The sequence below is a fragment of the Manis pentadactyla genome, chromosome 1 (genome assembly GCF_030020395.1).
Source record: "Manis pentadactyla isolate mManPen7 chromosome 1, mManPen7.hap1, whole genome shotgun sequence".
NCBI lineage: Eukaryota > Metazoa > Chordata > Mammalia > Pholidota > Manidae > Manis > Manis pentadactyla.
Window position 1 is genome coordinate 37,637,826 of NC_080019.1, and position 13,926 is coordinate 37,651,751.

General features: G+C 37.7%; 1 protein-coding gene across 4 annotated transcripts in view; it reads right to left on the reverse strand.

Moving 5' to 3' along the window:
- The window catches only part of MARCHF1 (membrane associated ring-CH-type finger 1), a 960,605-nt gene that overhangs the window by 498,675 nt on the left and 448,004 nt on the right, over positions 1 to 13,926 (reverse strand). For all 4 annotated transcript variants that reach the window (XM_036892290.2, XM_057497157.1, XM_057497148.1 and 1 more), the window contains one exon: positions 2,668 to 2,876. Coding sequence is in view for 1 of the 4 variants with exons in the window: in XM_057497157.1 (XP_057353140.1) it covers positions 2,668 to 2,766 (99 nt within the window). In the remaining 3 variants the exon portion in view is untranslated. The remainder of the gene's footprint in view (positions 1 to 2,667; positions 2,877 to 13,926) is intronic.

Below are 13,926 nucleotides of genomic sequence, written 5' to 3' on the forward strand. Positions count from 1 at the left end.
ATGTATAATCATTATAAAGTTCAGAATTAGATTTATTATTTTTTAAAAATATTAATATATTACATTTCACAGTTTAAATATGGAGTGTAATAACAGTTGAGAAATATTTCTGTATTTTCTTTTTTCTCTTTATATGCCTTAAGAAAACTACATATAAAGTTAAAAGATTTGTATATTCAAGAGACTCCACATTTTAATGGAACAAATTAAACTGGCTCACCTTTAATTTAGCAAATTTTCACTTCTCAAATTAGATTGATTTGCCCCATGTGCCTAGGTATTACTTGGATAACTTTAAGACTACTAAAATACATTAAGGAAACTTCATAGGAAGATGTTTCTCATTTATTCAACAATCAAGAAATACTCACATTGTGCATAAGATGTTTTACCTTCCTTTAGAGAGACTCAGTACTTGAAATTACAGAAATCATTCAAGGATAGATTCTTCTTGCTTTCTAACATACAGGGTATATGTTTTTAATTTACCCACCTTAAATAACATTTACATCTTTCTCAGACTATTTTGTTTAGTTCATGAAAACAAATGGTCTAATGGCCTATAAAATTGAACAATATGTTTCAAACCTGTTCTTAAAGAGAAACTTTACACTGCATCCTGTAGAAAACCAAGACTTTTTGAAAGCTGAAAAGTGCTTCCCTCTCTGATACTCAAAACTATGTCTCTTTTTAAAAATAATATGTAGCTAGGAGCTTCTTTTCTTTTTCTAATAATTAACTTAGTATTCCTTTAAGAATGCCAACTGATTCACATCGCAACATAATGAAGTGTGTTTCCCCCTGAAAGAAACGCAGCTGTTCACAAAGGGATACTTCTTTAAAAGATTTGTGAGGATGTCTGAAGAAGTGGTTTAACATCAGTATCTGGATAAAGATTGTGGCTATTTTTATTCCAGACTGAATAATTTCTAACATGGAAAAAAACAAGTTTGTTTGTTTGTTTTCAAAAGTCATGAAAGCCATCCCATCTTTATCTGATTCACAGCCAAGCAGACAGCAGAAGGGGGTTTCTGGAGGCAGCATGAAGCCAGAGAGGCTGGGAGGCAGGGGTGAGGGGTGCGGAACTGATAAAGTGTTTTCCAAATATTGTTCAGATGCTTATCATTCTGTAAATCAAACAAAAATACCTCCGAGTATCTTCATGTGAAGTTTCCTTCAAAACTGTAAATTCATCCAAAGAATCTGGATGATGAGTAAATAACGTGTAACTTGTATAAATCTTGCTTTTAGCATTTCCATACTTATTTTCATAATGGATCAGTGACCTTCCCACTCCCCACCAACACCAGTAAACATGAGATAGCTCTTTGATGTTCTAAGAATCACATTATCAAGTCAAAAAAAGAGATATATTGCAGATAATATTTCCAATTAATACTAAACTGGTAAGGTTCTTCACTTGACAAAGATGTTTTGTTCTCAGAAACTCCAGAAATACCAGATGTGGCTATGATAGGGGGCGATTACTGAAGTAAAAGTATCTCTCACAATAAATTCATCAGACAAATTTGAAGATTTATACGAATTCTTGCCACACCAAGATCTTGCTCTTCAATGACATTTTCAAAATCAGTTCAAACAAAGGAGGAAGAGGTTATAAATGTCTTTTCAGGTTTGTTAACGTCTTCCTCTCAGGTACTCCCTGACACTCCACTCCCCTTTGCTTTATTTGTTCATTTCCTTTTGGTTTTGTTTCACTGCCCCCCGTGTCCCTAACACCTATTCTTGAGAAAAAAGATGAATAGAACTGGAGGTGGGGAACATTTTTGACAAAGTTCAGGAGACCTGAAAACTAGACAATAGTTAGGTCAGGCGACAAAAGGATTACAGTTTGAGCCATTCTATCTCAAGCTCCATTTTAAGGGAACACAACATTTATAACATTTCAACCAATATCCTTGAGTCTGCTCAGTCTCTTTCTTAAAAAGCTCTGAAATCAACTCTCAGCATCTGATCTTTCAAGCAGTTCAACTTAAAACAGCAGCTGCTAAATTTCACGGCAAAGTACAGCCTATGTGTAATAAGCTGAATAGTATATTTCTTTACCCCAGGTATGTTTCAAATAATGCTTTTTCATGAGAAAAAAACAAATGAAACAGACGCTAAGCAAACATGACACACAGGCATGCACTGTGAGTTCAGACGGAAAGCAACGGAGCCTATGAAGGCAGTGAAATGTCCTGACTCACGTGACGTGCTCAGTGCCACGGCTGTCTTATCCTTAGCTTCTCTGTCACTTTGTTAAGAAAGCTATTTCAGATACATTCTAGCTTAATGGGCAGAGAGCAAAATTAGCATACATCAACAGCCCCACTGTCTGAAAATGGATGGCAGCAATGTTCATTGCCTTCCAGGATGGCCAGGTCGTGCCCTAGGAACCACAAAAGCCCAAGTGACTCTGCACAAGTTTTTATTTGTTCAAGCAGCAAGTGTCCTCATGGATTTGTTCCTTTCTCCATTCAGAATACAGAGGTCAGGTTTAGTGTGTTCCTGTTAGAGAACAATGATTCTCCTGCAATCTCCTATTACACACTGGGAGCAGGAACCAGACGCTCTCCAGCCTTAGTCAGAGCCTGGCGCACAGGGAGCAGGGTCGGCCACAGTTGGCGTGGCTGCCCTATTTTATCAAATCAAACCTCCTCTTACCTCGACTTCCTTGTTCTTCTCTTTGTTTCTGCCCATTGAACTTCTCCCATTGCTGGCCGTCTCCCGGGCTGGGATTACGGAAATCTGGTGGAGGGGCATACTGGCTGGGCTGCGGGTCGCCAGTCCCTGATTGGATGCCTTATCTCTTCACTGGCCCTGAGGAGCCCACCTGCACAACTGTTCATATCCTTGCTTTGCCAAGCTCAGATCTAAACGAAAAGGGGAAAAACAGTGATTGAGATACTGTGCAGCAGAAGCCAGGGTCTCTGGCCAAAACGTCAAACACACTGAAAGGGAGTTCAAAAGAAATGCAAGAGCATATAATCCAGGAAGTGTTGCATTCTCAAAAGGACGGTTTACTGCAAGTCATAACTGCACTGCTTTGTCACTGGAGTACCCCCTCTCCCCTAAGAGCATTGTGGGAGACAACTCAATTTCTATGGTACCTAATAACTGTCATGGAAACCAAGGAAACCTAGGTCTCACAGGCCCTTATTAGCGACTGCTTCCTCTAGCGGCACAGACTCCCACATTTGCAGCGGTTGCCACTTCTGCTTTTGTTTCCCCCACCCCGATTCCCCAGGAGTCCACTAAGCACCCAGAGACACTGCATCCTGCTGAGTAGGTAAATAAGCAGAAGGCTGAAAAGCTTAGTGTCCTATTTGGAGCCAAATCTCTTCCTTGAAAAGTGCAGCTAGCAGGCTGTGTCCTTCATGCATCCCCAGGAATCTGCTTAGATCAAAGGATCTGCCTTGAAGAGATGAGCATGGAATGAGGCGTAAAAAGATAGAAAAAGAGTGGGGGGTTGGGGGAAGAGAAAGGAAGAGAGACAGACAGAGAGACACTGGGAGCCAGTGTAAATGTTTTTCTTTGGCTGGTTGTAAGAGTTAACTGTTCACTGTGCCTTCCTTAGATCCAGCTCGGAGTGAGAAGGCAGCACCACGCTGAGGTGCAGAGCGGTCCACCACCCACCACAGCTTTGCCGACCCTGTGCTCCCTGAAATGCACTTAGAAGGACTAGTGACAGCCTCTCCTTGCCTTTCCAGGAAGGAAATAGACCGTGCTAAGGATTTTGTTGTCTTTTTAATTAATACAATTCGGAGAAAATAAATGGTTGATCCAAATTTCTGCCCTTCAAATTAAGAAAAAAAAATCCAATCTCAGAGAATTTAGAAAATATACTAGCTTTTAAAAATCACTTTTTCTCTGTGAGATTTTCCCCTTTGTTAGGTCATTCAGTATTCTGTTTGAAAGGACAAAATTGTCTTCTCATATTAGCTGCAACACTTTTATGGTATGAATAGATCAGATCTCTCAGAATCTTTCATAGGTGTTCACCCCAAAAGAAGCAAAATTCAGAAAATCTGTTGTTTTTACACATCCACAGGCACTGCTTGTAGGTTCTAATTTGTCTCTAAATCACACAGGAGAACTATAAAGCAGTTCCTAGCTACAATTCATCTCTAACTAGCTTTGTATTCACAACAACAATGTCATTTCTATAGGATGCTCCAATTTGTTTAATCTCAGAATAGAAATAAAAAGTGAAATTAATTTGTAAACCAAATTAATTTTGGCAAGTGAAAAATAGTCAATGTAAATATTGCTAAAAATTTTTTAAATGTTGCTGAAATAAAGGCTTCAATGTACTTTCAAGTCTTGTCTGTGTCCCGTTTGACCTGATTCCCACCTTGCAGGAGCTCTGGCGATGCTGTGGCCTCTGCCACCCATCAGGCTCATCCAAGGAGACACAGCACGCAGGTACCTGAGACCCACTTCACCATAAATTCAAGTTCAGGGCTACTGTGATATCCTCAAAAATATCACAGATGATTCTGGTACAAACCAATTTTGAGAAACACTGCACTATATCAATAAAATTACCTTCAAAAAATAAGCTAATTAAAGTGTGCCTACTGATGAATCTCTTGCTTTAAAATGGTAAAAAGTAGAAAGGTAGGTTACCCTACACCTGGCATTTATCCATCATCACTTTTAGTTTACAAAGTGTATTTGTAGGTTACAGAAGGTTTAAAGAAGAATCTAAAAGCCAAACTCTTCCAAAAATGCTATGTCCTAAATTAAGTTGATAATGTTTAAAATTTTCTGTGGCCTAAGAATTCTATCTGTGACCCAGAATTGTGAGGTAGGTATTTCATTACTTTAAAAGTAACCATTAATCCCTCTAAGACTTGGCAATAGAAGTCTATAAGTTCAATAGTGTGTAACAAATACTAAAATGTAAATTGTGAATCTGTGTAGAAAAGTAGTATCATCAGTGTTTACATCCATGAAAAGTGGCATGAGAAGCCAACATGCTTTACAGATTGTCTTGCCAATGGGTTTCAGCCCTGGGCAAGTTCACTATGGATTCAGTGTGACCAAAGAAATCAACAGCAAAATGTTCTTGGGGTGAAAGGGTTATACCCAACTTTATTTCCAGGTGGCAGGTCAGTCACTAGAATCCCATTCACTCAGAGTGAGTCTGCATGAAGCAAGCCGGTCTCTGCCTCTGGGTCCCTCTGTCTGCACAGCTGTCCTCTGGGCCCCTCTGTCCACACAGCCTTTCTATGGACCTCTCTGCATAGTTGTCCCACACAGCCGTTCTCCGGGCCTCTGTCCTTGGTGCTGCCACCACTCTAGCCTCTTCTCTGCTCTCCTGCAGCCTGCAGCCCTGCCACCATGTCGTGCCCAGAGCACTGGGCAGAGCTCTTTATATAGAGTCAACAGCCATGTATTGCCCACAGGTGTGCAGTGAGCTAGTCAACCAGGGCCAGGTGAGAATCCTGGCCACAGGAACTCTCGTTTTATCCACACAGATAATTTCACTTTTGCTTAAAATATTCACTGAAGTTACAGGAAAGGAGATTTTTAGCTTGAATTAACTAAATGGCTCTCTTAATCCTTTCCCTCATTATGTGTGTGAGGTTATCCTTTGTTTACTCTGAGATTTTTCAAAAATCAGATTTGAATTTCAAGTTAATTCGATTTATGTCATTGAGTTATTTCAATTAGCTTTGTTGTATCTTAAAAATTTAGAATATAAATCAAATTTCAGGAAAAGGCTATTTACTTCCTAGAGCATTTTACACACTCAACAAGAAAAGATTTATTACATCTTTTCAAGTAAATCCATCAGAAATGACAAGAAAAATTAATAGCTAGGATTAAACATCTACCTGATATTATTTTAGGTATTGCCACAAATTGAGCTTTTAAAGTTTTCAAACTATATAGGGAAAAAATGCTTTTAACACGTTGTATATTCTAATATGCCACATCACTAGAATACCAGAACATACATCAGCTAATGTCAAAGACTTGAATTTATCTAACATAGAAGCTTCCAAAGTGCTCTGCCAACCAGAAGCATGAACTTTTCCTGGAATGACTTGAAAGCTGAGAAAAGAGCTGTGGAATGCATTTCTCCCATGGGGCACAGTCCATCTCGTGCAGCTGTAATAAAGCCCTGCGGACTAAACGAGAGGCAATACAGTGAGCAACTGAGCACTGACCAGGCACTGGCCAGGCTGCCGGAGAAGACACGGGGGTTCGGGAATGATTTGTGTCCACATACACAATCACAATCCACACTATCCAGATTAATCAACTTGATTTTTGTGGAAACTATTTACTGTAATCACCACTGAAACCATCCTGGAATACTCACTCTCCACCTGGATACTACTCCAGCCATATGGCTGAATTACATTTGTTTTGCTTCCACCTTCTGGCTCCCAACCCTCTGCCTCTTGAAACCACCATATTCACTGCCTCTGGGGACTCATTCTGGCATTTGTAGTTAGTACTTCTAAAGCTAGGACCTCTGCTTTCCCTAAGGATCCTGATTTGGTGCTTGTTCTCAATGGCCATGGTTGCCTCTAGTTTAAAAGGACAACAAAACAAATATGCACCCAATTCTCTGTTATAAGAAATACCTCAATCTTTGCCAACTTCAAAAAAAAAATGGGCCTCTAGGAGTTTATTTGTGTTGGCTGTAATTAAGCAAGAAATGAAACACAGTATTAGTCAAAGACAAGACACAAAGGGTAGATGTATCGATGCATTAACTGGACAGATGGATAATTCCATTTAGCAGACATTTGTCATCTATATTTTCTGAACCATAACAAGAGGTAATATATAAAATTATACGGGATGATCTTGGTAGTCAAGGAGTTTGCTGTGCCACTTAGAGAGAGAAATGACTTACACAAGTAAGTCGGTTTGAAAAATATATGGCATAATATAATCAATACTTGCAACAAATATAGAATATTGAGTTTAAGCATCAAAGAGGTTTGAGCACCAATAAATTGTCATGGGTTTAATAGTTCGTTTGGAACAGGAAATGGGGCCTGTGGTGGGGCTTGGAGAAAAAGCAACTAAGTCACTTTGAGGCATAAGGATGAATATGAGCCTAGCATGGGCGAGTTCAGGACACCTTTTAAATAACTGAACATTTGTTTAAGTTATCAATTGGTTTAGATCATGCACAGTCATTAGACAATGACAGTGACTGAAACTTTGGAGGGGAGAGGAAAGAAACCAGGACAAGAGCCCAAAGAAAGGATAAGTCTGTGCAAAGCAGTATCTAAACTATAAATGCACTGACAGAGGACACAGAAATAATAAATAACTTTCAGTGAATTCTGAAAATGGAAGCAAGGCATTCTGAGTTAGAGAAAGGATATTCATAACACATCCCTATTAAAAGGGAGGAAACTGGTTTGAAAGAGTTTTCAACCAGCCGTTTTATAAGGCACTTTATGGTCACTGGCAGAGGTTATTGGGAAGAATATATGAGCAAGATATTACTGCACAAAGACTTTATGATATCTTGTAAAAGAGAAAGATAAAAGAACTTGGGTTCAAAAGCTATTCTTACTGGGGAAATGCTGAAGAATATACTTAAGGAAAGTTACAGAGTTAGGGAAAAACTCAGACAAGCAAAACAAGATCAATGAGAGTAACAAAAGGAAAAAGTAAAAGAAAAAAAATTGAAATCTCTGGTTCTGGGTTTATAAAAAATCTGCAATATAATGAAGTGTTTTCAAAATGGTGTGTTTTCCTGTTTTTTTCCTGATGGTTGGAATCCAATTGTGATTATATTTGATATGTAGAAGAATTTTTTCTAATTAGAAGAATATCCATTTAATGTAGAAATTCTGTCTCTGAAGACTTTTCAGAAGCAACTGGATAATCAACCTTGAATACCGAAGACAGAATGACGGATCAGAAGAACTCTCAAGAAGTCTGATTTTATTCTCTGCAAAGTATTGGTCCTAATTTTGGACACATCTATTTTCAGAGGTTGAAGCAGATTACAATGGAACCAAAGAATTCATTTCAATCTCTTGGGTAATCAGTAGCAATCCTCATAGTCACAGAAATGTGTGATAATTACAGTAATACCTGAAATAGTTGTACTAGTCTGTATTTTTATATTTTGCTCATGACAGAAAAATATGATCAGAAACAGAATTTCTTTACTTAAACTTCATAGGACTGATCTTTGTTTCTTTCTAATTTGCTGAGGGAAAGAAAAAAAACAATAATTTGTTTCAATGATCTAAAAAATGAAATTTTAGAAATTAAAAAATCTAAGGAAGCATGTACTAACATTGAATTAGCTTTGTAGATGTAGTTTAAGATTAAATAGTCAAATGTTTATGTTCTAATTTACTTTGTTGGATAGACAAATGGAATTAAATTTTTGTTTAAAAAGGAACATTTATTTTGGCAAATAATGTTAAACAGCCTTGTTCTCCAAGTATTATAGAAATCTATGAGTTTATCTTTGTTAATGTTCTCTGTAACTCTCAAAATATTAGTACATATGGCAACAAGGAGCTGATAGGAAAGAAAAATCTCTTAAGGCAAATAGCTGTTTCTTCACAAAGCTTCAGAGAACATGACTCGGTCATCTCAGAAGGATGGGTTCTCATCTGGGGGAATTAGAGTCATGGCAGAATTGTTGCTGAGGACCTTTCTACCCTTCTCTCTGAAGAATGGGAGTAAGGAGAGTATTTCCACACCTGGTAGAGACATTCCCCTCCCTGCCTATTGGGACCTTCCCTGCCAGCATCTCCAGGGCTCCATGAACCCCAGCCTTCCCAGAGCCTAAGAGCACAGCTCCTCCCAGCCTTTCAATGACTTAAAGAAGGAAGTAGTAGTTTCTTCACATTCATATCAAAATTCTGACTTAATGCAACAGAAAATTATAGAGCAAATGTAATTAAGTGCTTCCTGTATGGTTTTAAGATATTAAGCAAAGGAGAATTGTCCCTGACATTCCTAATCAAGCAGACACACACACACTCTCTCACACACACACACACACACACACACACACACACACACACACACACACACACTTGCACTTAAGCACATCCACAAAAACACAAGACATTATTTTGGATTCCTAACTAAAATTTAAGCCCACATGTAGAGATATATGCATCTGTTCAAATATTATTTATTTGTATTCCCTATAAATGGATTTCTCTGACTAGTCTCTGTTTGGTTTAAGAGGAAAATAGAATGATAGAATTTTATTTGTGGAAGGAAAATTAGAAAGCACCCAAGCATTTCACAGATGAGCAGATCAGGTCCCGGCAGCCTGAACGCTTTGACAGAACTGAAGGCTAATTGGTGCACTTAGTGCGGAGCAATCCTGATTCACAGAGATTTCTGCCTTTCCCCATGATATGACCAGCCTGAGTATAAAGCACAAAGCTGAATATAAAGTTTAGATATGTTTTAGGTAGAGACAAACTATATAATAAAGATTTATTCAAGTACATTATTGCATTAATTTTTTCACTGTTAGTTGTTCTAAGAAAAGTATATTTTGTGGTATAATTGTGAATTACATGTATCTCCTCTTTGGAGATACCACTTAACTAAAGGTAAAACTTTATAAAAACTTCTGAAATGTCCAGTTTTTTATTATTCAGTGAATAATGGTTAAGTTTGAGGACTACTTAGTGTTTTTGCCCATTGTTTTTACTCTCACAGCCCATTGTTATGAAAAATGTCAAGTATCATTAACCTAATATTATTAGTTATTATTTTCAGAATAAAAGATATTTATGACAAGTTATTTTTCGACATTATAATCTTCACTTTGAACACCCCAAAGTAAATGATGGGTCAAAAATTCAGAAAGTAAATCTATATACACTTCTTTCACATCTGGCAGATTTTCATAATGACAGAATTCTGTTGCTGAATAGCCTGGATCTCTAAAGTCCCAAAATAACCAGCAGACTCAGGTAATTTCTTTTTCAAGTAGCCATGTATGGGCATAGCCAGAATGCCATTCTTAATATCACTGAGAGAATGAAGGTGTAATTGACGATAAGAATATTGGTTTTCATAAGCTCTTTATAGATATACACTCATATATTTTTAGCCAATTCCAATACAGCATTTCTTCTACAGAGAGTACCTTCAGAGTGGTCCTGTCAGATGAGCATGTATCTATTTTATTTCACCCAGAATATTTTTCCGGCAAATAAAGTTATTACATTATTTTTAAGGGAATATTGAATTTAGAAATTACCATTCTTTAACAAAATTAATCCATAATTTATTTTCCAACTTCTAAAAATGGAAATTATATTTTCCCACTTTACTAATAATTTTATATAATAAAGATCTTACAAGATAGAAAAGAGGTACATTCAATAGCAAGTGACCACTAATTTCTCAGTTTTTATAGCACACAGATTTTTCTATCCAAAATAATGGAATCTGAGACATAAACAGGTATAATGCTAATTGAGCAATATATTTTATGAGGCCATTTTATATACAGAACTATCTCTTGGTCTTTTGGGGAACAAAATTCTTTATTCCTATTTTTTTAAACCAGCATGTATATTCCTTGTAGACTTTTGGAAATAAGACATGGTCTCTCATCAGAATTTGATATTTCTTTCCAATGATCTGTACTACTCTGTGTTTTGGGTTCAATTATATCTACTCAAAAATATATGCAGGAGAACTAATGCTCAGTATTTCAGAATGCAATTTTATTTGTAGGAAGGGTCCTTATAGATGTAATCAGTTTAAAATGAAGTCATTGATGCAGGCTCCAATCCAGGACAACTAGGGTCCTGAGAAAAAGGGGGAAATTTGGACAAAGGGACAGATATGTATACAGTGACAATGCCATGTGAACTTTGGAGTTATGCTACCACAAGTGAAGGAACTACCAAGAGCTAGCTCCTGGCACAGATGTTTCCTAAGTGCCTTCAGAAGTACCAGGGTCCTGCTGACACTTGATATTGAACTTCTAGCTTCCAGAACTGTGAGACCATGAATTTATGTTGTTTAAGTCATTTAGATTTTAGCCCTTTCTTGCAACGGCCCTTGAAAACTAATTCACTCCTACAGACAGGTCCCTTGAATCAATTTTACTATTAACTCTACTTTAAAAGTGTTGTAAGCAAGTGAGCTACAGAAAGATAAGTGGGTATAACCCTAATTGAACAATGTATTTTAATAAGTCATTGAGTATACAAAACTATTTCTTGATTCTTCTGAGAAAAAAAAATTTAATTCCTGTTTTTTTTTTTTGTTTGTCTGTTTGTGAGGGCATCTCTCATATTTATTGATCAAATGGTTGTTAACAACAATAAAATTCTGTATAGGGGAGTCAATGCTCAATGCACAATCATTAATCCACCCGAAGCCTAATTTTCGTCAGTCTCCAATCTTCTGAGGCATAACAAACAAGTTCTTACATGGAGAACAAATCCTTACATAGTGAATAAATTACATGGTGAACAGTACAAGGGCAGTCATCACAGAAACTTTCAGTTTTGCTCATGCATTATGAACTATAAACAGTCAGTTCAAATATGAATACTCATTTGATTTTTATCCTTGATTTATATGTGAATACCACATTTCTCTCTTAATTATTACTATTTTTAATAAAATGCTGAAGTGGTAGGTAGATACAAGATAAAGGTAACAAACATAGTTTAGTGTTGTAAGAGAGCAAATGTAGATGATCAGGTGTGTGCCTGTAGACTATGTGTTAATCCAAGCTAGACAAGGGCAATAAAACATCCACGTATGCGGAAGATTTCTCTCAGAACGGAGGGGGAGGTTCTGAGCCTCACCTCTGCTGATCCCCATTTTCTCACCAGATGGCCCCCTGTGACTGTGCCTGTCTTAGGTTTTTCCTCCCTTGAGGAATCTTACCCGTCTCTGGCTAACCAGTCATCTTCCGGGGCCATACAGGGAAATGTAAAGTTGGTAAGTGAGAGAGAAGCCTTATTGTTTGAAATGGTTAGCTTTTTATTTCTTTGCATATTTATGCCCTGTAGCTTCTATGCCCAGCATTTGTCTTGAGGTATCTTTAGCACTTGGAAGAATTATGATACTCGGTAAATTTGATATGAGGCATGAATTCTATTTAAGGGTTGTAATTAGGAAGGAAGAAGAAAAGCTATAGAAGTAGCAGGCAGAAGAAAACATGGGAAGATTGATTATTTCTTTGACATATCTTCTTGTAGAGTAACTTCAGCATGTATAGGTTTTAAGCTACTACTTAAATTGCGCACACACATTAACATAATAGGAGTATAGTTACATAACCAAAGCACACCTGTAATTACCAGCCATCTCCAGTGAAACCAAGAAAACCAGTTAGGCACCTTAGGCATTTGTGAAAACTTATCTATGATATGGTGGATATTGTCCAACTGAACTTGAACAGTCTGAGAGAAATCAGACAAATTAAAACAACCCCTTCCTGGGGAATGTTCACATCCCTTATGTTATTTAAACAGTAAATAGTCTGTAGTTGTAAGATTTTGGAGTGCTACATTTTGCCCTTCTCCTAATTCTTGGTTGAGTTCCAACAGTATAGATCCAGTCAAATTTGTTGTTTTACTGTATGCACAGGCCAGCTTAGATATCTCCTTCTTCATTCCCATGCAAGTCCAGGAACTGGTGGGATGAGTGCATCTACAGCTGTAGCAGTGTGTGGATCTTTGTTGGGGTTTTTTGATGTGATCATCTTCTGACATGAGTCTTCCAGAGAGTGCTGATGTTGGAAGTTCTTTTTCATATCGTATCTTAGTTCATTTTCGGGGTAGCCCAATTAGGCTTTGATCCTCTGTATAAACACAAACAGACCCTTTGCCTACACTTTTATATGCCCTTTATACCCTTGTGTAGAACTCATTGGAGGTTACCACACAGGAACTGCTTTTTATTTATTTTGGTATCACTAATTACACTTACATGACGAATATTATGTTTACTAGGCTCTCCCATATACCAGGTCCCCCCTATAAACCCCTTTACATTCACTGTCCATCAGCATAGCAAAATGTCGTAGAATCACTACTTGCCTTCTCTGTGTTGTACAGCCCTCCTTTTTCTCCCACCCCCCCATGCATGCTAATCTTAATACCCCCCTACTTCTCCCCTCCCCTTATCCCTCCCTACCCACCCATCCTCCCCAGTCCCTTTCCCTTTGGTACCTGTTACTCCATTCTGGAGTTCTGTGATTCTGCTGCTGTTTTGTTCCTTCAGTTTTTCCTTTGTTCTTATACTCCACAGATGAGTGAGATCATTTGGTATTTCTCTTTCTCCACTTGGCTTGTTTCACTGAGCATAATACCCTCTAGCTCCATCCATATTGCTGCAAATGGTAGGATTTTCCCTCTTCTTATTGCTGAGTAGTATTCCATTGTGTATATGTACCACATATTCTTTATCCATTCATCTATCGATGGACATTTAGGTTGCTTCCAATTCTAGGCTATTGTAAATAGTGCTGCGATAAACATAGGGGTGCACTGATCTTTCTCATACTTAATTGCTGCATTCTTAGGGTAAATTCCTAGGAGTGCAATTCCTGGATCAAATGGTAAGTTTGTTTTGAGCATTTTGATGTACCTCCATACTGCTTTCCACAATGGTTGAACTAACTTACATTCCCACCAGCAGTGTAGGAGGGTTCCCCTTTCTCTGCAGCCTCGCCAACATTTGTTGTTGTTTGTCTTTTGGATGGCAGCCAACCTTACTGGTGTGAGGTGATACCTCATTGTAGTTTTAATTTGCTTTTCTCTGATAATTAACAATGTGGAGCATCTTTTCATGTGTCTGTTGGCCATCTGTATTTCTTTTTTGGAGAACTGTCTGTTCAGTTCCTCTGCCCATTTTTTAATTGGGTTATTTGTTTTTTGTTTGTTGAGGTGTATGAGCTCTTTATATATTCTGGACGTCAAG